The sequence below is a fragment of the Phymastichus coffea genome, unplaced genomic scaffold (genome assembly GCF_024137745.1).
Source record: "Phymastichus coffea isolate CEN01 unplaced genomic scaffold, Cenicafe_Pcof_1.1 PCOF00039, whole genome shotgun sequence".
Lineage (NCBI taxonomy): Eukaryota > Metazoa > Arthropoda > Insecta > Hymenoptera > Eulophidae > Phymastichus > Phymastichus coffea.
Genome location: NW_026706850.1, coordinates 891,685 through 916,151, shown reverse-complemented (window position 1 = coordinate 916,151; position 24,467 = coordinate 891,685). Strand labels below are relative to the sequence as shown.

Below are 24,467 nucleotides of genomic sequence, written 5' to 3'. Positions count from 1 at the left end.
TTGACACGCTACGCACCAACTTGTAAAAAAAAACAAACATGCAGTATCGTTACCCTCCGGACGCGCAAAAAAGCAGTATTGCTTTTACAAAAAATCCGTTAGCAAAAAAAATATTAATTTCTTTTTCGCACCAAATAAAGAAGAAACAAAAAATTGAAAACTCAAGTATAGCAAACATTGAAAAATCTTTGGTTGTTCCAGTGACGTAGCAACTTGTCCTTAACGCCCCGGCATCATATTGTCGTCACCCCCCACTATGCTTCGCGCAGCGGCAGTTCCAAGAGCTCTCTCACTCTCTCTCTCTTTTTCGTGCAGGCAGCAGTCGTGGTCCCGGCTCCCGGCAGTCAGTCGCTCAGTAGTGTACGCGCCTCGTTCGCTTTCGGGTTGGTTTGGTTGGACGCTCCCGTCGCCGCGCTGTGTGTAGTACGAGTACAAGCACGATCGATCCGTGTGAGACAGTTTATGTTATACTCGTGATGCGCTAGTGTCTCGTTGCTGCTGCTGCTACTGCTGCTGTGCTGCTGCGCCTCTGTTCTCGCCCCGAGTGCGTGCGCTCCGTTACAAACGTGTACTTTAACGGCAAGCGACAACATTGTCACAGTCATCGACGTCATCGTCAACAACAATAATTGGGCGAGAGAGAGAGGGAGCGGGAGTTGAGTGTGAAATGAGCGAGGCGCAAAGTAACAGTTCAACGTCGTCGGGGTGTGGCTGTGTTGGCGATGGATCAACGTCGACGACGGCGATAACGGTCTTGGTGTCGCCGACAACGGGCGGCCAATTCGATGTAACAGTCGAGCGCGGCGACAGCGTCGATAATTTGAAGAAAATCATCTCCAAGAAACTAAAAGTTGCCAAGGAGCGAATCTGCCTTTTACACCGCGAGAGGTGAGTATTTTCATATCTTCTCCTAGTTTCCCTATTTCCGCTGTTTTTCCGCAGAGACGGAGATTATAACGTGCCGCCTTACGTAAGCAGCGTCTCGACCCCCCACACCACACACGAAGTAACTAACGCCGTCCTTTGCGGGCGTCGCCGCCGCCCCGGTTTTTCTCTCATATATACCTCCTCGGCTCGGGCGCTCTTTCTCTCGGGCTTTGCTCTTTTCGCTTTGCAGTGGTGCGCGCGGTGTGGGTGTCTTCGAGTATGTAGGTGGACGCCGCCGCCACCGCACACACCACCACCACGGCTATTCCCGGATCGATGCGCGACATTCTGTTTCTTCGTCTTCTACCTTCGCCTCTGCCGTTAAAACTTGTTGCGACGACGACGACGATGGGCATTCCGTTGTGCCAACACACATAGGCGAGCGCGTTATATACGTGCGAGAGTACGCGTATGCGGCGGCAGAGCGTCCCTCAGGTTGCTGGCCCCCTATAAGTATGTGAGAACGAGAGAGCAGCTGTACGCGAGAGAACCTCTTCTTTGTGCTGTTGCTGCTGCTGCTGCTGCTGCTCGCTGCTCGCTGCTGCTGCAGGTTGTGGGCTGCATCGAACAAGCGCACGCAACGTTGCCACGCGTAAATACCACCAGGCGGACTTCAAAATTATCACTTTGTCGTCCCCCTCCATGGCCAATGTGCTTTCGTCTCTGCTTGATAAGCCGAAGAGGGACCATATCGATTGGGACGCACAACCGTTTTGTTTTTCCAGCCGCAGTGCGTCCGTGTGTGTCAATGACACCAATTGTTTTTTGTCGCCGCGCCGGGCAAAAAGGGAAAAAACGACATTCGTGCCATAAACAGAGAACAATGCGAGCCTCGAGGAATCTCTTGCGTGCTTATTCCGCAAATCGTAGAAAATAATCCATAGAGAGCGAAAGTCCGCTGACTCGCTCTAACCTTGAATATATATACGCATATAGATGTATACGCGCGCGAGTGTTAGTGTGTTCGTGTGTGATTCACGTGTGCGCGCCTACGCAGCCTCCGCTCGCTATACACAATCTCGCGGTGGAACGCGAGAGAGAGAGAGAGAAAGAGAGAGAGGGGAATTTCGGCCTTTCCGGGCGTGTGAGCCTTATAAGCGGCGAGACTTGCTCCCAGCGGCAGGTGCAAGCAGGTCTCTGACGCATACTCTATCTCTCCTGTCTTGCCTGTGCCTGCCGTGCGCTGCCTGCTGCTGCCGTTGCTGCTACTCCTGCTCCTTAGGCACTCTCTCGTCGTCGTGTGAATCAGTCCTGGCTTCTTTTTCTTCTTTTCGCCTTTCTTATTCTTTTTTTCCTTTTTAGGGTGGCTTCTCTTTTCGTATCGAGGGAGAAAAGATTTTTGTTACGTATTGTCCTTTGAGGAATGCAAAGGTCTTTTTTCGTCGGGCGATCGGTAGGTCAACCTCTAACGCGTATATACGGGTGGTAATCAATTGTGTGATTTGAAAAATACGTTTTGTTAATCCGGCATAATCATTAGAGAACATGAGTGTGCCATTGAGAAAAAAAGAAGCATTCTTGAACGTTTGACTTTCAAACCTGCGTGCACTGCAAACAAAAATATTCGTTATTTTGATTATTCACTGGCAAAGATAAGCTGGTTTGTTTGCCTTTTCGACATTCTTCGCATTAAAGCGTCGTGAGTACGACCTTCAAACCTCCCGACAATAACCTCTGGCAAGGACTGGTTGGATTTTCATAAAAGCCTGTCCCTCACTTGTTAAAACCTTTATCTGGCTCGCACTCGGGAATGAGGTATTCGTTGAGCGAAACGATCAGCTGTTAATCCGATTAAGAAAGAAAAAAATAAGGTAACGCGCCGACTATGTATCGCAGTTAAATGACCTACACGGGCAATTGTTTATGGAGGGAAAACGACACACGTACACGCACGCATCTGAGAGACTATAATTAACACTGACCGATAAATCGATTAACGAGTCGACAAGTCGTGTCCTCGTCGGTTTTTTCTTCGCTCTTCTGTAAGATTTTTCCCAAATGCAGGCAAGCCAAGAGTTTGTAACTCCTTCTCGCCGAGGCTAATTTTAGTGTACGAGCGAGCGACGCAAAAGATCCAGCGCGATTTACGGTTCAGCCTTGCTAACCGTTAGCCGCGGCTTGATACCGCAGCGGCGAGCGGTGAAAGAGCTGAACTTTCGGCTCTCTTTTTCGTTCGTCGACGTCGCTCTCTCTCTCTCTCTCTCTCTCTTCAATGAACGACGAACTGGACCCTCGGTGCGCGCGCGCGCTCGACGGATTTTTGTTTTATTTTTCGCGGATCGCGGTGCTGCTTTGCCGCTTTCGCGCGACATTGAATGAACGCGCGCATTGTGTATGCGACTTTCGCAACGCGCGAAATTCTCGTTTAACGAGTGCTGCTCCCGAGCGAGACGTTGCGCAACTTTTCACGTCGCGTACGAGTTGTCGATTACACTTAACGTTTTTAACGAGTCGACGATCGCAAGCGATTTACGAGAAAGTTCATCGACAGTCTTTGGGGCCGACCTTCCCGATTCGACTTTCACGAAATTTCCGCGCCGAAAAATTTTTCGTCGGCAGTGCTCGAAAGTTGGCTGCGTGCGGCGGCGGCCGGGGCACTTTCCCATTCGATGCTTGTTTTTTCGCCGGAGCGGCGCGGTCTCGCGCCGCGGCGTAGTGCCGGAAAAGAAAAGTAGCGGGTCGCTCGCGCGCGCGTTCCGGTTCGTGGTCGTCCGAGCATCCGCCTCCGCGCGGGGAGTTTCGAGAGACAATTTTCGGCGACGCCGCGTGGGCTTGGCTTGATTGCGGATATTTATAGGATCTGACTTTGCTCGCGTTCGCTTTTTTCTCCTCTCTCTCTCTCTCTCTCTCTCTCTCTCTCCCCCTGTCTCTCTCTTTGTTGTACTTTTCGGAGCGTAGCGCGCGCGAAATTGTTTCTCATTCGACGATAGCATGTGCGAATCCGAAGGTCGTCGATGATCGTCGCTTCGTTAAAATGGCACGAGTACCTTTTCGTTTTGAGGTTAACTCCGTAACTTTCTCCCGATGTAACTTCGAAACAATATTGTATAGATATATATACGCTCGACGATGTCGCAATGTCTAACGGCCAATCAGTCGGATGCACAGTCTTCCAAGAGATCCCGTAATAATCCGCGTGCGAGAGAATAAAGGGAGAGAGAACGTGGCCCAAGCAGCGACGCGATTGGCCGTCACATTTCGAATGCAAACGCACGGGGCGGCGACAAGGGGGGCAAGCGTTTTTCGGCGGCGAGCCGCCTCATTATCAATGCCCAAGCGCGCGGTGGTTACGAGCGAGCGCACCACGGACGACGGCAGAGCGTGGGAGGCGGCGGTTTCCTCGGAGCCGTGAAGGAAAATGTCCGTCGCGAGCAGGCTTCTCCGATGCACCGCCGGACGAGGGTCTATTTTCGTGCACCGAGCCATCTGCCTTCGTCCTCTTCGATCATTGTATTATTTCCGTGGCGGAGAGAGCCGTGCACTCGACGTGTCGCAATAGATGCGCTGGCGAGAGCTCGCTCGCGTCCCCTTTATCTCTGCGCGTGCGGAAGGTGAGAGAGAGAGAGAGAGAGAGAGAGAGAGAGAGAGAGAGAGAGAGAGAGAGAGAGAGAGAGAGAGATAAAGACGAAGAGCGCGCCTCGCTTTTCATATGGCGCCCGCCGCCGCTGATGTCGTCGCCGTCACTTGCGAAATGCCATTGCCGGTCGCTCGCCGATAGACGACGGAAGGCGACATAAGCGGTCGTCGATCATCGCGGCGCGCCCTTTATCAGCGTCGGATAAGCCGCTGGCGACCGTCACTCATTCATCGTATTTTTCTTTTGCTTGTGCTGCAGGCAGCTGCGCGAGGGCACGCTGGAGGAAAATCGGCTGCAGGACGGCAGTCGACTGACGCTGCTGCCGAGCGTGGAAACCGGATTGCTGGTAAGTGAGCGGACCCATCATCCACGAGTGCCAGCCGCTCTCGTTTTTATCGAATTCGCTGCGGCGTCGCCACGATGGAAAAAGTGGCGGCGAACGATCCCTTACCCACGGGCCGCCGGCCGGGAGAACGAGAGCTCCGTCGACTCGTGGTCGCGGTCGTCGTCGCCGTCGCGCGGACGCGAGAGCCCGTTACCGAGGCGGGGAGCGCGGCCTCGGCGCGCAGGTCACTTGGTTTCTCGGTCATCCGCGTTACACGCCAGCTCCTTCCGCCGCGCTCTTATCGCCGTCTTTTTTTTTTTTTTTTCGGGGCGCCGTACCGTTATCAATGGCGCGCGCGCGTGGGGTACGGCTTCCGCGTCACCGTAGACGCAGAGAGAGAGAGAGAGAGAGAGAGAGAGAGAGAGGGAGAGAACGCTCGCGCCTTCGTCTTAAAATACGACGCCAGGCTGTTGGCGATGGTTTGACGGAGCGAGCAACGAGCGAGCGAGAGAAACGAGAGCTTCTCGGCAACCGGCACTGGCGGCGGCGGTCTTTATCTTATCGGATCGACGCCGCCGCCGGCAACTGCGCCCACGGAATTCCGCTGACGGCGCGATTACCCACGGCCGACTGCTTTGAAAACGCGCCGTTCCACGGCATTTTCAACTTTGCCCGTGCTCTCTCGCGTTCGGTTCTTGCCTCGGGCCGCGCGCGTTGCCCGCCGATTAGCAGACTCGCGAGCGCGCCAGTTTATTCATCGGCTCATTAGTGCGCAAATCGAATGTCAAGCGGATCGATAAGCCAGCGTCGCCGCCGTGCACGCACGGCGGCGCTCGCTCGCGCTTTATTTATAGGCCGCGCGCGTGCAAATATAGCGGTCGGCGCGGAGCTTTCGTCACGGCGCGCCGTGACGAAAAAGCTCGCTCCTCGGCGCCGTGCCCTCGCGCTCGCTCGCGGTTTCCGCGCGGCACGGAGCAGGCCCAGCTCGTTATCGCCGCGCCGCTTCCATCGCATTCGCGAGGCTCCGAGCGCGCGCTCGATCGATTCGTCGTTGAATTGGCGCGACGCGTTCTCTTCCTCTCCCTCCCCCTCCCCCGCCGCCGGGAAAAAAAAAGAAGGAAAAAGCCGTTCGTCGGCCGGTGCTGCACGCACATGTGGCATCGCCGAAATGCTGCAACTCTCGCTCGCCTGCCGAGGTCATCGCACTTGCGGCACCGGCAGGGGAGCAAAGCGCTGCATACGTGGCTCCGAAACCCTCTCCTCCCGCGCCGCGTCTTTCTCTCTCTCTCTCTCTCTCTCTCTCGCTCGCGCGCGCGCTCCCTCGCTCGCTGGCTCGGCCGTTTTCCAATTCTCTTTTTCTCGAATGTCTCGCGGGAAATAGCGAGCGAGCACGTGTTTCACGGTCCCGATCGACTTCGCCGAGTGGACAGTGCGGACGTTCGGCCCCGAGCACGTTCGCGCATCGTCGACGACGGTCGACGCGCCGGCGGGGCCGTTCGTCGTCGCGCGCGCGGGCGTCGATTTGCAGTAGGGAGGGGAAGAGTCGAGCTTGCGTCCCGAAAAGAAGAAAAAAAAAATGATAAAAAGGAAGGCGCCGTGACGCGCGCGCGTATCAAGCTCTCTGACCCTTCCGACGCTCCCTACCACGTGCTCGCGTTGTTCGCGACGTGGCCAGACCCGGCGGAATTCCCGAAGAGCCCGGGAGGGGAGAGCGATTCGATTACTTCCCGCCGCGCGTCGTACGGCGCAGCCTCACCGCGATATTCTGCGCACTTCGCCGGTGGACGAGCGACCGCCAAGGGAGAGCGAGAGAGAGAGAGGACTAGCAGGATCCGCGCTGGATCTCGCGCGATATTCGACCGATTCGTTTGGCGAGCGGGAGGTCTGCACGCAGCCCCGCAAAAGCTGCCGCGGAGCCCGACCGAAGAAGTCCGTCAGGTGTGCACGTAGGCTTTCGACGAAGAAAGCCCAGCGGGTCTTCTCCGCGACGTGTATCTCTGCGCCGCTGCCGGCGGCAGGCGCGCATATCGATTTACCTCATCTCTCTCTCTCTCTCTTTCTCTGGCTCTCTCCCCTGCCTCTGTGACCCTTCGCTCGCGAATCCTTTGCCCCAGGAGAACGAGAGAGAAAGAGAGAGCGAGAGAGGGGCGAACCCAGACGTTGATGCCTGTCACGGTTCCCGGGGAAGAATTACGACTGTAATTCTTTTTTAATGGGGCTGCTTTCCTTTTTGAGGCCAATTATTTAACTATGACGATTTCCCGCCGCCGTTCTCTAATCACGGTTTAATGGATGAAGACCCTGATTCATTAAAGCTCATTTGACGCGTCAGACTGGACAGTTGAATATTTTTCGTAAATAGACGATGAAAGCCGATCGGCGATAACCGAAGCGCGTTTCTTTTTTTCTATCTCCATTCGCTCGCGCGGTAATACCGGAGCGACGATTTCCGTCGAAATGAAAAATGCTCGATTGCGTCCCGCCCACCGACCCTTTTTTTTTCTTTCTTTTTTTTTTTATTTGCTACGCGGGAGCGTCGCCGCTCGTTATCATTCGACGCGTGAGCCCCGTAATTGGCAGAACGGCTAATATGCATTATAAAAAGCAGTTTCGCGGTCGAGCCGACGATTCGCGCACCTCCGTCAACGGAAACGTCGACCGCTGCTGCCCGGCGCTCGGAGAAAATAGAAAAAAAGTTCAAAGAAAAAACGGCGAACCGGGTCGAGTTTCGAGAGCGCGCGTCAGCGCTCATCGCCGTCCCACACCGGGAGCGCAACCCGCCAACGCGAGGCGTATCACGCGATGGCGCGCATCAAGGTCTCGCGACGTAGGTGTACCTCGCTTCTTCTTCCTCCTTGCTCTGCCCGCTTTCCGCCTTTTTCTTTTGGCCGCGCGCGAGGGTGTTCGATTGCGCAACCGTGCGCGTTTCTCCGCAGGACGACTCCCGTCGGCGCTCCTCGGCTTCCAGCTTGCACTCCTGCCTTCGCGCGACCGGTTTCTCTCTCGCTCAATTGACGCAAGCGAAGGAGATCGCGATTAGCTTTCGGCGCTGTAGCCTTGACGTCACGTTCTCGCACGGACGCACCGAGAACGTGCGCGCATGTTGCCAGTTTTCGAATTCCGCGAGCAGTCTTTTGTGCCTCGGCGGGGATTTTTACACTCTTTAGCCGGTGCACAGTTGGCGCGCGATGCTTGCGTACGCGCTCAAGCGCGTCGTTTTGTTTGGGCAGAAATCACGAAAATTGAACGAGTCGGCGGACGGCTTGGTCGAGCGCCAGCGGATCAACTGATAAATAACCTGATTAATATCGTAGTAATGGCTTCGCGATGACGCGTACGTTCGATGGACGCAAGCTTTACGATTGCGTTCGTTCTCGCTTGTGTTTTAATGATGACTAATTTTTCTTTCACCAGTCACGTTGACACTCTTGTCACATGAATTATACTCGAAGGTGCAATGATTATAGTATTCAAAACGGATCGACATAAACGCTCGAGATAGACTGAAGAGTTAGTAAAGACTTGAAAATAAATGAGAAAAAAATAATCAAAGAAAAAAGAAAATAATACGACATAATAAGAGAGAAAACAATACAAAAATAGCTAGAAAAATAACACGGAGAATGCAAATGATTCTTGAAAAAACATAATAAAAAAAACTGAAAAAACGTCAAACACGTGACCAATAAAGTGAGTGAAAAGGAAAGACTAATAGGATAGACGAAAAAAAAAAATTACCACCATAAATCGCGGAAAACCATCAACAACGTCGAACAAGCGAAGCCAAACGATTGAATCAATGGTAGGGTACACGCGAGATTCACTTGCCCGAACTCCGAGGCACTTCCGCGACAGAAGCCGAAGCTCGCTCGCGCGCCCATCCGTTGCGGTGTGTTGATGACTGAAAGCGTGCCCCCGCGGACGTACGGTGATTCCAACTGACTGGCAAAACAAAAATGAGAAAACGAGAGAGAGAGAGAGAGAGAGAGAGAGAGAGAGAGAGAGAGAGAGAGAGAGAGAAAACAAAAAATAAAAAAAGAAACGATGAATCGCAGGCACAGCGACCGGAGCAGAGCGTGATGCAGGCGCTGGAGAGCCTGAGCGACTCGCAAGTGAACGACTTTCTGTCGGGCAAGGCGCCGCTCAACCTGACCATGCGACTTGGCGACCACATGATGCTCATCCAGCTGCAGCTCTCCACCGTGACGCCAGCGACGGCACAACAGCAGCAGCAGCAGCAGCAGCAGCAGCAGCAGCAGGTGCCCAGCCAACAGACGGAGCTGGTAACGCAACAACCGTCCTTGCCAGTCGAGCCTGCGCCGCCGCCTGCTAGGTATGCCGCCTCACTTTCTCCTCCTGCAGATCCGAACTTTGCTCTCCATCGGCATAGTCTGCTTGGAGATGCGCTCGCGGATGAACCAATTCTGCCGCGCGAGTACTCGACTCGACTGAACACGTCGATTCGCGCGATCACGCGGGTCGCAGACGATTCACGATGCACCCGATCGATATGCATTGAACGCCTAAATGAAATGGCGGGGGGGGGGGGCACATCCATTTGCCAATGGCTGCCTTCCGAGACTTGCAAGTTGGATATATCCATGGATGAGTGCTGTAATTGTAATGCAAATCGATCGACGACGCGGATGCTTTTGAAGAGTGACGTGTGCTTGATGTTACGTGCAAATGCCATTCCTTTGTCCGATGTCATTTCGTTAAGTTTTGAGAACGTAAGGAATTTCGATCCGGTGCAACTTATTATTTTAAGCTTCAAGAAACGATTCAGGACGGCGCGTCAAAATCGAAGTCAAAATTAACAGAAAGCAAAAATGAATAAAGTTCTCTTTCACAGCATCACGTCCAAAGCTCTACTTGGACGAATCCGTAAATAAAAATATCTTCAAGTAACCGTCTCGCGCATCAAAGAAACTAGATAACGATACGAATCGCAAACTCGAAGTTTGAAACTAACAAATTTCGATGCAACTTTGCAGACGTTCCACAGGGGTATTTTCGTCGCTCGGTACGCCAAAGACAACGTCACCCTCAGCAACCTCGCCTTGTCCCTCGCAAATCTCTGTTTCGTCTTCGCTGGTCGGTAATTTGGGCTCGACCAATCCGTTCGTTGCTACCTCGACACCGCCAAGTCTACCGTACTGCACCAGTACTTCGCAACTCCAACAGCAGACTCCGCCGTCGACGCCGCCTGCTACGACGCCGTCGCCGCCTACCGCAGCCCCGACTATAAATCGACGACACCATCGTCATCTACACAACGCAAGGCATTCTTCTTCTCATCATTGCCATCACTATCGTCACATCCACCACATCCGCAGTGCCAGGAAGAATGGACAAGGTAAGTTGATTTTTACGATTCAAGGTGTGTCATTGAATGGCGTCGTTGGCTTCGGCGGACAATGCAGTTTTTCTCGCTATCTCCATTTTCGACTTTACCAAGTTTCGTGTGCGTCAGATTGTGTACAAGACATCTTACAACTGCCGTAAGCCAAAGGAAAATAATTGTAAGAACGCAAGATTGATTTATCAACCCGTATCAATTACAATAATGAAAACAGATCCGCGGATAAAAATATGAGGAAACGTGACGTGGAGCAACGCGTCGTTTCAAATTTTTCGAAAACCGATTCAGCGAAACAAAGCGAAAAGACCCAGCTTACGATATCGGAACGTCGACGCACACATTAAGAAAACAATTTTATCCCCTCCCCCGTAGGCGAGCGAAAGATGTTTTGAAAATGGACACGCGCGTAAACATTGCGGAGATACTGGTTTTCTCACGCGCGTATAAATCACGTTGTGTGCGCGTATTTATCCAGCCCGACGCGATAACATTGACAGTCGAAAGTAAATAGATAAATCTCGCGCTCGCGCGCATAATCGAGCGCGCGTTCGCCGCTACGTGAAATTATGAAAATTCGACGAAACCGTACATGTAGTCGCTCAAAAAAAGCAAAGAACGTAAGGCTAAACGGTCGGCGGTCGTATAGGAACAGGCGGCTATGCCTCCGTGGCACGTAGGGTTTCGAATTAGCCTACTAAAAGAAGGCTTTCAGAGAGGGCGGACGACGACGAGGGTACATTTTTCCGTCTTCTAAATCTTCCTTAATTGTATTTTTCAGCCAAGTCATACTCGACATTGCTGCCGTGCCCGTCCTGCGACTGCAGTCCCGAGATTGACGCCAATTGCGACACCACGACGCCAAAGAAGCAGCAGTGCAATTGTCTGGGCGCCATCAACAGTAGCAGCAACGCTGCGAATAATACGAGCCAGGACCTCATGGCTGCACCGGTGATCGAGGCGACACCGCCTACGACGCCAACCAGTCCCGATGCACCTGCCTCGTCCACCGACGTCGCTGTCTCGGGTGCTACCCTCGACCCGAGAGCGCTTCTCGAAGCCTCGCGAAACCTCACGCAGAAACTTAAGATGCTTTCTTCCGAGGTGCGTATATGCGACGATGATGTACTCTGTCAAACGACGCAATGTTCGCTAAAGCATCAGCCGAAGTTGAAATAACAGCGCTGATCTCCGAGGAAAGAAAAACAGAGCCAATCGTTTTCAATCAACTTGCGACGCGTCGACTCGATACGATGCCTGTTTAAGCGAGTCTTTATCAATAAGACCACTCAAGTTATAGATACGCTTGAAAAACATGACTCAACGTCGTTGGGAACTTTTTAATTTTTTGCCTAAATACTTTTACGCGTAATAGCCTCAAGGTTGAGATTACGAGGAAAATACGACTTAAGTGTCGTCTTTTGTGTCTTTCGAACTCTTTTTGTTCGAAAGCAACGACACTTTTTAACATGACAATAGTAGTATGTTACTTACGTAAATATCACGGTTCGAACTTTGTAACGCAGTTTCGTGTCAAACAAAATATGTGTGAAAGATTGCGTGTACACGTATCATCAGTTCTACAATGATATCACGCACTTACGCATACGCACACTTGCAGCAGGAGAATGCCAAACGCCGCCAAGGAGCGATAATCGAGAGCATGCATCATCACGGCAAAGGCGTGTACACGGGTACATTCAGCGGCACGCTCAATCCAGCGTTACAAGATCGTCACGGACGGCCAAAACGCGATATCAGCACGATCATTCACATACTCAATGATCTGCTTTGCGCGACACCGGCAACAACTGCTGGACACTACAGGTACCATAGGCATCCTACGACGCAGCAGCAGCATCCGCAACAACATCAGCAGCAGCAAAGATCACTGCCACAGATTAGCAGCAGCCAGACAACTAACGCGAACATTGCAGCTAACAGTGTTGGAGCCAGGCAGTGCCCGGGTTCGCCTAAGTCTGGATACTCTAGCGGTAAGTTAACTTTTTTGACTGGTGACTCTATCAAAGAATAAGTGTTTTTTTGACAATCGTTTGTTGTTTCATTCAGAAGAACTTTCCAAAGAAAACGAAGCGACGAAGGGCAAGATGAGGCGGCTACGTTTGGTGATGGAGCAGCGTCGTGAAAAGATGCGCGCGCGACGTCAAGCTCGTGCCGCGCCCTACACAACAAAGTGGGCAGAATTGACACCGACTGAATCGTCGTCGTCGTCTTCATCATCATCATCATCATCCTCAACATCATCATCATCATCATCATCATCTTCGTCGTCATCGTCAGCGTCATCGACATCGTCAAGCCCATCAACGAGTAACAAATCATCGGCTAATGATTCACAAACTGAGTCCGAACTACAACCATGTAGTTCCGAACCGGTGGTCGCTTAACGCACTCGAGTTGCTGCCCGCGCGAGTTTACTGTAATATAAAATAGTGTGTGCGTGCGTGTACTGGTGAGAGACGCTTAATTCTGTTCCTCAAACAAAGAAACAAAAAAAGATATAGAGTAAGCTGTGGCAGTACGACTGCTTTTGGCTTTAATTATTATTAATTAATTCATTCATTACTTCGTTAAAAACAAGACATGAAAAATAATAATATGCCACATGAGAGACTTTTTATACGCGTACACACGTCGAAAGAGGGTCCTAGAGAAAGATGGAAGATTAATGAAAAAATGTATGGAAATTCACTGACATGATTATGCAGGAGACTTCTTCAGTTATAAGTTTCTCTTTCAATTAGGTAGTAAACACACACACACACGTGCGCGCGCACGCGCGCGAAAGCAAACAAGTTGCGCATCATTTCTCTAGTGTCTATAGCCTTAGGTTCTATTTAGGAATGGAATTGTCATTTATCATAGGAGATGAAGAAAAGAAAACTGTGCTATCAAGGAACGCAAAAAAGTGCGTTTTCGTTGGCGTTTGTAACATATACTCGGACACATTGTGCAACGTACCAAAACGATAGGACAATTTTTTTGAGTTCTCTTTGCTGTTTTAGGAACTATGCTGCTGTTGTGTCATGAATTACGGCGTTATGTGTTGTGTGCTTGTGTTAGCCTTGTTGTTACTATTATCGAGCTATTTACTGCGTTTAGGTATCAAATTAGTTAATGAGCATCTCTTGAGTGATCTCTTGTATGTTATTATTATTACTTCGTACTATTATTATTACTTACTTATTTTATTTTCTTCTTCCTTCGTTATCAAGTGTTGGATTGGAGTGATAAACAAAACATAACCAAGCAATTTTTAATGACACCAGTGATCGAGGTTGGAAGAGAACGCATAGAATAATAAGCAATTAATTAAATCTGATTTCTTTTTTTATTTTTAAATTGCCATTTATGTTACATACGATCGTAAAAACTTATCGATGCTTCTTAAATTGCGCTATTACGACTTTTGTTTTTTTTTAATTTATCCTAGTTCTTTGCTGTGTTACACGCAGAACGGACTTGATGACAATACAACTACCGTTACAAAAAATAACGACGATGAAAGAGAAAAAAAAATAGACACGCGCGGGTAACCTCATGGTTCTCACTGATTGCGAGTGCCAAGAGCACATATTGGTCATAAATGAGAAAAACTGTACAGGTTCGGTAAAGAATTGTAATTTTTTAAAGGAAAAATACATAAACATAGTGTTCTATAAGTCGGTAAATTGCACGAGATTGAACATATATGCAGTAAATGTAATAAAAGTTTAGGTTTTTTTTAATTATTTTACGTTAATATTTTTATTGCAGACACAACACGGTCCAAAAATTCATTTGTTACAAAACAACAATGATATACATATATAAATAATAATTATCCTAAACCTTGAAGAATTGCTAGATCATTCAGTGATAATTACTCTAAAGTACCGACGAAAAATTAAAGAATTAATTTCAGATAAAAAGTATTTACAAATAATGTACAATAAACGAAAAAGAAATAGCAGTGCATCGCATATAAAAAATTGAATAAAGAATACGCTAAGAAACGATACAAGTACTTTGAAAAAACAAAATCTTGTCTTTTCATTGCATATCAATCGTCATTATTATTATTATTATTATTTTAATTCCAAAGCAATTTTGGAATGCAATCGCTTACATGCCTAAGTAAAAAATCGTCTGAAAAAGCAGTTTTCGAAGTAAACTTCGAAATGTATTCGGTACATCAAAACATGCAGGTATAACGACATGAAATAAAAAATTTAACTAAGGAGAGATTTCGGAAAAGGCATTACACGTTGGACGAGAACAAGTGGACGGGAAAACGCGCCGCAAAAATTCTTTTTCTCTAAAGTTAAGATAATAATTATGGCACCACGTGAAAAACAGTTAAAATTCAAGAGGAAGGGGTTCAGGTCTGGTCGGAGGAAACTTGGTAGAAAAATTCTAAGGTTTCTTTTTTTTTGGCAGTCAATGTGCGTATCTAATAAAGATTGATTTTCTTGGTGATAGTTTGGCGACACATGTGGCACGTCTTGAGTGGAGCAGCGCAGTTTTCACAAGCACCATGACCACAAAGGAAGGCGACATTACGACGACGTTCCATGCAGATGCTACACAAGTTAGCCTCCTCCAGATCAGCAATTCGAGTTTCGAGGTAGCGTAGACGCTCGAGATCTTTGTCTTTTTCGCGATCTGATTTGTCAGGGTAACCGTTTTTCGCTTTTTCTCGCTCGACTTCTTTTTCTAACTCCTCTCGATTTAACTGGGAGTCTGTAACATCGATAAGTTGGCGGTTACCTTGCAAGCTTGCGAGCGGAATGAGATTTTATATTTCGAGAACAAAATAGTAATTCAATTATGATTTTGAAAGTTGAGAGAGACACTTAAATATCAAGCGAAATAAAAAATATTAATACTGAATATGACTCGTATTGTGACTAAAAAAAACTATTTCGAACTGTTACACTCCTCGCAAAATAGTCGTCTAATTGAGCGGGAAATATGATTCATTTTTTCATTGCAAGTTTAAAATACTGAGTTGCACTGAAAAAATGGAAAACTAAAGCCTTAAATTCACGTTGTTCATTAGTATTAGAAATAATTAAAAACTGCAAGTCAGTCTCTCTCAATCTTAATAAGTAAAAAAATACATTTATATCGATATAAGATGCCCAGTCGCACCTTGATACATCTGCGACTTGCTGAAAGTGCAATCACATTGCGAACAGTTGCTACAACCAACACTACCACCGGGGCCACCCAAAATGTTCTCCCCAGGAAGTCTATGACAACTAGTACAGTCACGATTGGGTGGTTTCCTATCGTCAACCGTTTCAATCTGAAAAATTGGCGGTTCGGCAATCGATCTTTGCGGACGTCTCTGATCCTGGTATGATTTAACAAGATCGGCAAACGGTGCCAGTTCGGTGTCCGCCGTCAACAAATCCATCGGAGTTTTGCCCTTTTGGTTGCGCGTTTGCTCGAGGACAGTTCCGTTCGTGTCGTTGCTCACCAGGAAACACACAAGTGTCAATTCTGTTTTAGCATTCTGCCGCTGCAAATCTTGCCATATCTAAAAATCATAATGAAAAATCAGTTTACTTCCACACTCTTTTTGAATGATATTGAACACTTACCGCATACAAAAGTGGTGATTCTCTCGAGTTTTCAGCGGTGAGTGTACTGTTACCTTGTGATTTGCACTTGATAATAGCGATGTGTAGAGCGGTATCGCCATCCTCGTCGATACTTGTGATATCGGCATTGTGCCCGATCAGCAGCTCGACGATACTCCATTTGCCTTGCGAGGTAGCTAAGTGTAAAGGTGTCTGACGGCGATTATTCTGTAGATCAACACGCGCACGACCCGCCGCTGGCGAGAGGAGAATTGCCGCTACCTCTCGATGTCCATTCAACGAGGCCAAGTGTAAAGCCGCGAAGCCGTCTTCCTTTTTCACGTCCACCAACGGCCGAGCACGGGTTACTAGCCTTTGCATTGCGCTGTGAAATCGAACGATTGACTGCAATATCTGGATGCCAACTCGTAAAAAATCGGATTCTTAGTATTCGTCTATTGAATGTTGTGGCTGTTCTCAATAAAAACTCATATAAAAGATTCACTGTAGCCAAGCTATTAATCATACTTGAAAGATCTTCAGCTCTTGAAAAATAAAATACACGAAGAACAAAGACTCGACAAGAACGTCAGTCTTTCAACGAGTGGTAAAGTCTCAAGAGGGGCCGGGCGTATGAGGAGAAGTAGGCAAATTAATGAAGAGAGTGAATGCCGCGTTCCGAACAAGAGAGAGTAATAAATTAGATAAGCTCAACGAGAAGAATCAACCGAAGCCACCCGCCTACGCGCGAATGACACTATTTTTTATTCCGGGATATGTGCCATAGTATATATACTCACTGTACGTTGCCTTTGAGTGCAGCGTGATGCAAAACATTGAATCCTCTCTTGTTTCTCAACCCAAAATCAATCCTCTCGCACGAACACAAAGCATCTACGATATCTAAGGCATCTTTGCCAATTGCATCGTGCAACGTTGTGTCACCGTAAGAGTCTTGCAAGTTTACGTTGCAATTGTAACGTAAAAGGATCTTGACACATTCCGAGTGTTGCTTGTTTACTGCTACGTGTAACGCGCTGCACTTTCCGTTGTTTATTGCGTCGATTGCTGCACCACGTTGAATTAACAACTCCATTACGTCAGGTTGATTGCTGTGAATTTATTTTTAATGTTTGTATTCTTATTGTGCTTTTTTCTGCGAAAATGGGTAAATAGTTATTTTTTTCCTCGGTAACTTTTTTTTTCATTTTCTATGACTCAGAAAAAGAATTGCAAATAATTATCGCTTTAACGCGGAACATCGTGCTATCGTTTTGACACGGAACGAATTTTAACCAACTGTTAGATCACAAATGACATTTTTATTGAAAATATTTTATATTGACATCGAAATAATACGTTATAATGTGAAATTTTCAAAATGTTTCTTCAGAAAACAAAGCTCACCCAAATGCAGCATAATGCAACGGAGTATCACCATCCTCGTCTACCGCAAAAAGCGAAGCACCAGCGTCCAGCAAGAGTAAGCACAATTGTTTCTGTCCCTGATGTGAGGCAACTTGAAGACAAGTTTTCCGACCACCACCAGGACCACCACGTGCGTCTACTTTACCAGGATATTTCCGTAGGAACTCTTTGATTGCGGGAATACCGTCTTTACCACGAGCCGCATCGCGAAGCAATTTTTCTACCTCTAAGTCACGGTTGTTCTCTTGTGCTGCATCTGTAATTACAAAAAAAATTGAGTTTTACAATGTTCTTTTTGACGGGAACCACGACATATTTACCTCTGTTTGCTTCAACAAAAGAGTTGGCAGCCTCAGAACCAGCCGGAACGAGATTAACGCTTAACGGATTGAACGTCCACGTGTGCCCAGCAAGTTGTATTCTCATGTCGCCGTCGGAATAGATTTTTATTACTTTACCAGTTTTTCCGAGTGCCTGTATAAGATTAGACAACAGCGTTAAGCTCTGCATAACAAAAATAAAGAAGCACGTCAAAGTCAATTGCCTTACCGCTTTCATCACGTCTATCCACTCGCCGTGACCTCTTTGATAGTGCTTCACCGCATTGGCATCTGATTTTATTCTAACTAAATCGCCAACGTTAAAATTCTCACGTAATATAATTTTAGTTAATGCACCTGGGTGGAACGTCCAGCGATTATTACAACCCTCGTATTGCACTCGAATGTCACCCTTGTCCGTAATTCGGTGTACCGTGCCAAGCTATGAAATAAGAATAATTATTTTGAAAAACTTCTTGAAGTACCTCGTGATAACAGTATATTGATCTACCTTTCCGATGTAATCAGCCATCCTTGGATTCCACCCACCATGACCAGCCTGCATTCCCTTAAGTGTGTCAATATTTATCAAAACTTTCACTTTATCTCCAACTACAAAAGTTGTATGACTAGGACTAGGAGGATTGGAAAGATTTGTAGCATTGACAGCATTATTATCGTTCACTGTAGTAACTGTTGGTGACGGTTGTCCCAAAAGTGGTAAATGCTCCTTGTAATAAGCACCTGCTGTGGCTTCTTCGACATAGCAAAGATCAACGCAGCCCTTGTAACCTAATCTATAAACGTTTGTGCTACCACTGGACCAAGTGACAGTTGCCACTGATCTACTGCTCTCATTGTCCCAGCCTCTTATGTCTATAACTCTACCTGTTTTACCTCTGCCACCATCCTGATTGCCCCACTCCCAGTCAGGACCTCTAATCACTTTGGCTCCAATAAAAATACCTTTCAGTGGTATTTTGGTGCAATTTTTCCTAGTTGTCAATTGTACCCTAAAAAAATATTTGATTGATACTTTATATACTATATTACATATAAACAAGCAATGCAGTAATACTAGAATACTCACCCTACAGAATTGACTGTTAAAAACCTTTGAAAGACATGGCTTAAGTCATGCACATCTGACATGTAACATTGTGTACACAAATCATAATCAAAGCACTGTGAACACTTCCACCTTATGCCAATAATGCCATGCGTTTTACAACCGTCACAAATAATATTCGAATGCTTGGCTCCTGCCGCGGCATTATCAAAGACCATCAAGTCGTAGGCATCTTGATAACCAATGCGATAATTGCTTCTAGATCCATGGTCCCATTGTACGATGACAGTCTTGTCAGGAGTTTTCTCGGCGTGATTCGCATTGGCGGGTGGAGGTCCAGCGTTGGCTGGTTTACCGATTTCCACAACTGTACCCGCATGGCCCTCGCCTCCGTCTTGGTCCGACCATTTCCAATCGACTCCTCGGACGACTCGAAGGCCAACCTCCAGCATATTTATAGGCCTTGTTGTAGAAAAATTGTCTAACTTATTATCACTACTGCTGATGATTCATCATTGTTGCACCCGAGGGATTCTCCATCCCTTCTGCGTAGATACTGCTGCACATCATCTACGGTAGCCCATCGATAAGAGCTGCAGCCAAAGAAAATAATGAAATAACATTGTATGCGTGGGTAGGTGCTGATTGAACCAGCAAACAAGAGAAAAATAATCGATTTTGGTTTCTATGTACATTAATTTTAGTCTGCGTGTGTTGCACGTCCGTGTGTGGCAAGAAGAGAAAATCGTCTTATGACATTTTTCAAACACAATATTAATTCACTATATACGTACCTCCTCGTGAATGATACAGCCAAAGACGCGTCCTCAGGATTCGTGAAAGTTCTGACACTTCCTGGTGTTCAACATGTCGAATGAAAAAAAATCGTTCTCTTCCACCGTCTGGACTCGTGAGTCTAGTACCAACGACTTTTTGTGATTCTGACAGAAGCAGTCGGAAAAATTCCGACATTACGCAGCATCACTGCGCTTGACCATTGGCAAAGATTAGGTGGGATATTACTAAACAGTTAAGAGACTAAAGAGCATGAACTAGCTTCAGCAGAAATCAAGAGGTCCGTACGGTGGCGTTCCTAGCGGCCAACCGTAGAACGTCTATTGCAGTCGGGGGAAAGAACTAGTAAGAGTCTTTAAGGGTCTGTCTCCATAGGGCCTGTCCGAGCCGGCCGAGATTTTTTATGGGCACGCCATCTCTATAATTTCGTGTTCAATGGCGAGTTTCATAGTGAATGCGAGAAACGCATCTATGGAGTGGCAGTACCCGTGGTTTGAAGTTTCCTGTCTGGCTGTCTCTATGCTCTGGCTATCCTCCATGTTCCTGCTCCAATTTTCATTCGGTAAGTTCGTAATTAATAATAATTCGTAAATAATTCCTACTTTTATTTTCATAAAATTGCAAGTTTCATAATCCCTTTTTAGAGTCATATGCACGAAGAGTTAGGCTTTCGAAATCCGTCAACTGTCAAATGATAAGTAGTAGCAGCAGCAGCAGTAGTAGTTGTAGTAGCAGTAGTAGCTGAGGGCAGGTGGTAGGTGAGAGAATCACAATGGCAGCCGAAATCAAGCCCGCGCCCGGGATGAACCAGGACAAGTTCAGCTCCAAGAAGCCTATACTTCTGTCGAAGCTCGAAGGTTGCAATGACGACGTCAATGCCGCCGTTATCATTCCCAGGGTTGACGGCGTCATCAGCGTCTGCGACGACAGGTCAGACTCACTTTTCTATTGTGTTTGCAATGCTTCTGATACTCGATGCATATCTATATGATGTATATACGATTAATTTATTTACATCGCATGCTTCTAGCTCGACTCTTATTGGACTCATTGTTTATAATGCAAATAGCAATCGTACAGTCACTTGCATCTTTTGTTAGACTTTTTTCAGACTATTTTTTGCATTGTACATATTTTTTACTCCTATTTTTTCATGTAATATATAATTTAATTAAATTATAGGTAAAACAGCAAGCTTTTTGTTATAAGTAAATAATAATTGTATGACACCTGAACAATCTTTCTTTATCTGCAAGTTCTTAGATAGGATGATTCAGACTGATTGCTTTATCTATCTGGCCTTTAAGCAATGTTTTGCTGTATTTTAGTTATGAATAAATTTTCTAATTACTATTGCAGAACTGTCAGAGTTTGGTTGAAACGTGACTCAGGACAATACTGGCCAAGCGTATGCATGTACATGGTTGCAGCACCAATCTCTCTTGATTTTTGTCCTGAAACCAGACAGCTGTTTGTTGGATTAGATAATGGTAGTATAAATGTATTTATCAAGATCAAATTCATTTATAATTTTTTCAAAAATTGTGAATCAAACGAATTTTTGGTTTTGTAGGAGTTTTTATTGGAAAGCGATTACAATCGTATGACAGCCATTCGAGAATACATGGCTCATCAAGCAAGAGTTGCTGCAGTAGTTTTTTCTTTGAGCTGTGAATGGGTACTTAGTATAGGTAGAGACAAATTGTTCCAGTTCCACAGTACTGAAAATGGAAAGGATCACATCAAATAATATGTTCAATAATCCAAAAGGTAACGTCTACAAAAAGTTGCTGTACCACATGCATGGAACATACACCTACAACATGGTGAGCATTATTAATTTTAAAAATGGTTCAATTTCTGGCATTCGATCAATCTTGGTAGTTGCTACATTATTTTGTATTATTTTCATCAATTTCACGCTTTCATCAATGGCTTTTTGTAAGCCATCGCCATCATCTACTTTTCGTTTCCGACAAAATTTATAGTGTCAAGACCAAGCAATAAGATGCATAACATGAAAAGGTTAGATAGGTTAGAAATAATCAACTACAAGAGGTTTTATTTTATTATTTTAAATTTATTAATAATCATATGTTAAATCATTATCAGATGTTTAAACGTGAGAAAACAACCTAACATCTCGAATAATATTTTTGGCATCATCCCACAGGTGTCTACTGGTGAAACATGCAGCATGCCATTTTTCAACGAGCTCCTTTGTCGCAATAGGAGTTGAAGACGATTTAAGTTCCCTCAAGAATGCCCTCAATTTTCTCAAGGGAACATTAATTACATTCAGGTGAGTTGGCCACAGACTGCGGTATAAATTGCTTTGATGCAAAGACCATCTATTTGTTGTAGCATTATTTGATATGCGATTATCGTCCTCAATCGTGCCCAGGACTCTACATGTGCTTCCTCCAATTGTATTAATTTCTTGCATTATCTTTTTTAATACTAATCTATGGCTCATCATATTGATGTCAATGTCAATTATACCTTCATTCTCGTTGGAAAACCACAGAATGAAATTATGACTTCTCATATTTTCCAAATTGAGATTGACAACACGAAAAGCTACTGGTACGTAGCGACGAAAATCATTTTGCATGATGTACTGAATGGTGAATTTCATTTTCACGTTAAGTTTTTCTTCTTCAAATGGCTTTGAATGTAAAACATTTTTCACAGATAGGTTATTCATTATTAAAGAATACTTTCGGTCAGAATCAATCGGAATTTATTTCTTTATAAAAACTGCCTTGACACAATGAAGGTTCAATGCACACTGTAGTGGGCATGCACGCGTCCTGAAACAAAGAAAATAAAATCACCAATCTCGGCTTTTCATTGGATCATAACCCATTAACGTGCAACATAGGCGGTACAACTGAGCATTGCATACGCTATATATTTTTACTCATTATTTTTCATAAAAAAGTTATATACAATTATTTTTTATTCTAAACTTTGTGTTTATTCGCTGAATTTATAATAAATATTTTTATTTTTACAGATTTTAATTATGAGACTAGATGAACGAAAAGTTATGAGAATTTGGACATTAATGCAGGTTATACTTGTTTCGCTTAAAACATTAAAAGTTATAAAAAAAAAGAAGAAGGCCTTGCGGAGATGGTGGGTGAAGCCACATATCGTACCGAGAATAAGGAATATTATAGGAGCATTTGCTACAGTATGCCAATATTTACAAATCAATGATCACGAAGAGTTTACAAATCAATTTAAGATGACACCAGGCAATTTTCAAGAGTTGTATACGTTAATTGCTGATCAGTTGCAGAAGCAGTATCATATTAGAGAGCCAATTTCTGCATATATTCGACTGGCTATAACAATACAGTAACTATTTATATACAATTATGTCAAGTATTTTCATCTCATAATAAAAATAAATATTAATTTTTATTAAAATTTCAGTTATTTCGTTCAAGGAGGAAATGCTTTAACTTATTGCGCGCACTACCGAATTGGAAAAGCTACATTTTTTAAAATCATACACGAAACGTGCTACGTTATTACTTCAGTTCTGCTGCCAATTTACGTGAAATTTCCCAACGAACGGGATTGGTTACGTATTGCCCAGGAATTTGAAGACAGATGGAATTTTCCGAATTGTGTTGGAGCTCTAGACGGGAAGCACATGCGAATAAAAAGACCAGCTCATGCTGGAAGTGTTTTTTATAACTACAAAAAATTTCATAGTTTAGTTTTGATAGCAATCAGCGATGCACAAAGTAGATTTGTTTGGTTCACCCTTGGTGATGGTGGTAAGAATAAATTTTTTAAAACAATAAAGACAGAGTAATTTAATTAATTTATATGTAATAATTTCTTTATGTTGTAGGTTCGTTCAGCGACTCCAGTGTCTTTCAAAATACTAATTTTTATAACAAAATTTTGAACAATGAATTGAACTTACCTGCTCCAACAAAGTTGCCTAACAGTGACAGCTCATCACCTTTCGTAATAGTCGCTGACGAGATTTTTGGTTTGGGATTTAACTTGATGAAACCGTACAATAGAAGATTGCTGCAGTCAAATCAAGAAAGAATTTTTAATTATAGATTGAGCCGAGCCAGATTCACTATAGAACGTGCATTTGGAATACTTTGTGCAAAATTTCAGTTATTGAATAGTGCTTTAGCTCATAATTTAGATAAGAATAAATTAATTATAAGCGCTTGTTTAGTGTTACATAATTTTTTAATTACGAAAAATGTAATCAACGTTGATGACGATTTTAGACACTTAGATAGGCAAATTAATCAGAATGTTATGCGAAACCCTATTTTTATTCGGCAAAACTTGGCAGAATATTTCAGCAATGAGGGAGCTGTTCCCTGGCAAAATAATTATATTTAAAGATAAATAATCTATATTAACAAAATAGAAATAAGAAGGCAGTTTTTATAAAGAAATAAATTCCGATTGATTCTGATCGATTGACTCCTCCATATTGTGTAGAAACTTGAAAAAAACAAAAAAACAAATGGTATATTAGTTTTAAGTATTTAGTAACAAATACATTAGTCTTAATTTTAGATATTTATGAAAATGAATGCGTAGCAAAGCAGTTCCGATAACCTCAAATTGACAATAGTTCTTCGATTCAATTTGCCATAAATAAAAAATGAGTGGAAACACTGAAAAAGATATACTACTTGATGAAGTTATCATACAAATCGTGAAACCAAATAATTTTATTTACGATAAGTCGAATGATAAATACTATACTGAATTTAGATCGCAACGAACACAAGTTTTCGAAACTATTTCCCAAGCGATTTATCAACTATACGAAGTGCACATTACAGGTGAAATTCATACACTATAAATCTTTATTTTAAATAAAAAAATATATATATGTATATATAATATTCATTAATCAATAATAGAAAAAGAGATTGAAGCGACATGGCTGTATTTAGTAAAAAAATTCAAAGGAGAAAAAGCAAAAAAACGCAAATACCAGCCATCTGGATCAGAAAGAAAACCCGAAGTGACCTGGGAATTGTATAATGAGATGTGTTGGCTTGATCCATATCTGAGTCA

The 24,467-nt window shown here is 45.0% G+C and overlaps 3 protein-coding genes across 9 annotated transcripts; 2 read left to right on the top strand and 1 right to left on the bottom strand.

The window, feature by feature from the left end:
• The first annotated feature begins 280 nt into the window (after nucleotides 1-280).
• On the top strand, nucleotides 281-14,606 carry LOC131663856 (midnolin-B). Of its 2 annotated transcripts, XM_058934563.1 has the most exons (7): nucleotides 281-888; nucleotides 4,763-4,850; nucleotides 8,885-9,162; nucleotides 9,824-10,185; nucleotides 10,970-11,292; nucleotides 11,810-12,182; nucleotides 12,259-14,606. In XM_058934563.1, the coding sequence occupies exons 1-7, from the start codon at nucleotides 668-670 to the stop codon at nucleotides 12,594-12,596; spliced, it is 1,983 nt and encodes a 660-aa protein (XP_058790546.1). In that variant the 5' UTR covers nucleotides 281-667; the 3' UTR covers nucleotides 12,597-14,606. The 2 variants fall into 2 exon arrangements, with proteins under 2 accessions (XP_058790546.1, XP_058790547.1); XM_058934564.1 differs by lacking the exon at nucleotides 4,763-4,850 and having other exon boundaries at nucleotides 760-888.
• A 22-nt stretch (nucleotides 14,607-14,628) lies between these two features.
• On the bottom strand, nucleotides 14,629-19,593 carry LOC131663855 (E3 ubiquitin-protein ligase MIB2-like). The gene is made up of 10 exons (XM_058934562.1): nucleotides 19,388-19,593; nucleotides 18,615-19,186; nucleotides 18,036-18,537; nucleotides 17,754-17,966; nucleotides 17,525-17,678; nucleotides 17,184-17,460; nucleotides 16,577-16,888; nucleotides 15,798-16,161; nucleotides 15,343-15,733; nucleotides 14,629-14,931 (listed from the first exon to the last, which is right to left on the bottom strand). Exons 2-10 carry the CDS (start codon nucleotides 19,043-19,045, stop codon nucleotides 14,642-14,644), a joined length of 2,934 nt encoding a protein of 977 aa, XP_058790545.1. The 5' UTR covers nucleotides 19,046-19,186; nucleotides 19,388-19,593; the 3' UTR covers nucleotides 14,629-14,641.
• Nucleotides 19,594-19,754: 161 nt separating this feature from the next.
• On the top strand, nucleotides 19,755-24,229 carry LOC131664025 (uncharacterized). 6 transcript variants are annotated; one of them, XM_058934855.1, is made up of 9 exons: nucleotides 19,755-19,950; nucleotides 20,033-20,318; nucleotides 20,748-20,878; nucleotides 20,962-21,214; nucleotides 21,562-21,690; nucleotides 21,753-21,974; nucleotides 22,408-22,754; nucleotides 22,833-23,182; nucleotides 23,260-24,229. In XM_058934855.1, the coding sequence occupies exons 7-9, from the start codon at nucleotides 22,417-22,419 to the stop codon at nucleotides 23,775-23,777; spliced, it is 1,206 nt and encodes a 401-aa protein (XP_058790838.1). In that variant the 5' UTR covers nucleotides 19,755-19,950; nucleotides 20,033-20,318; nucleotides 20,748-20,878; nucleotides 20,962-21,214; nucleotides 21,562-21,690; nucleotides 21,753-21,974; nucleotides 22,408-22,416; the 3' UTR covers nucleotides 23,778-24,229. The 6 variants fall into 6 exon arrangements, with proteins under 6 accessions (XP_058790838.1, XP_058790840.1, XP_058790842.1 ...); XM_058934857.1 differs by having other exon boundaries at nucleotides 21,735-21,974; XM_058934858.1 differs by lacking the exon at nucleotides 21,753-21,974 and adding an exon at nucleotides 21,377-21,413 and having other exon boundaries at nucleotides 19,756-19,950.
• Nucleotides 24,230-24,467: the final 238 nt, after the last annotated feature.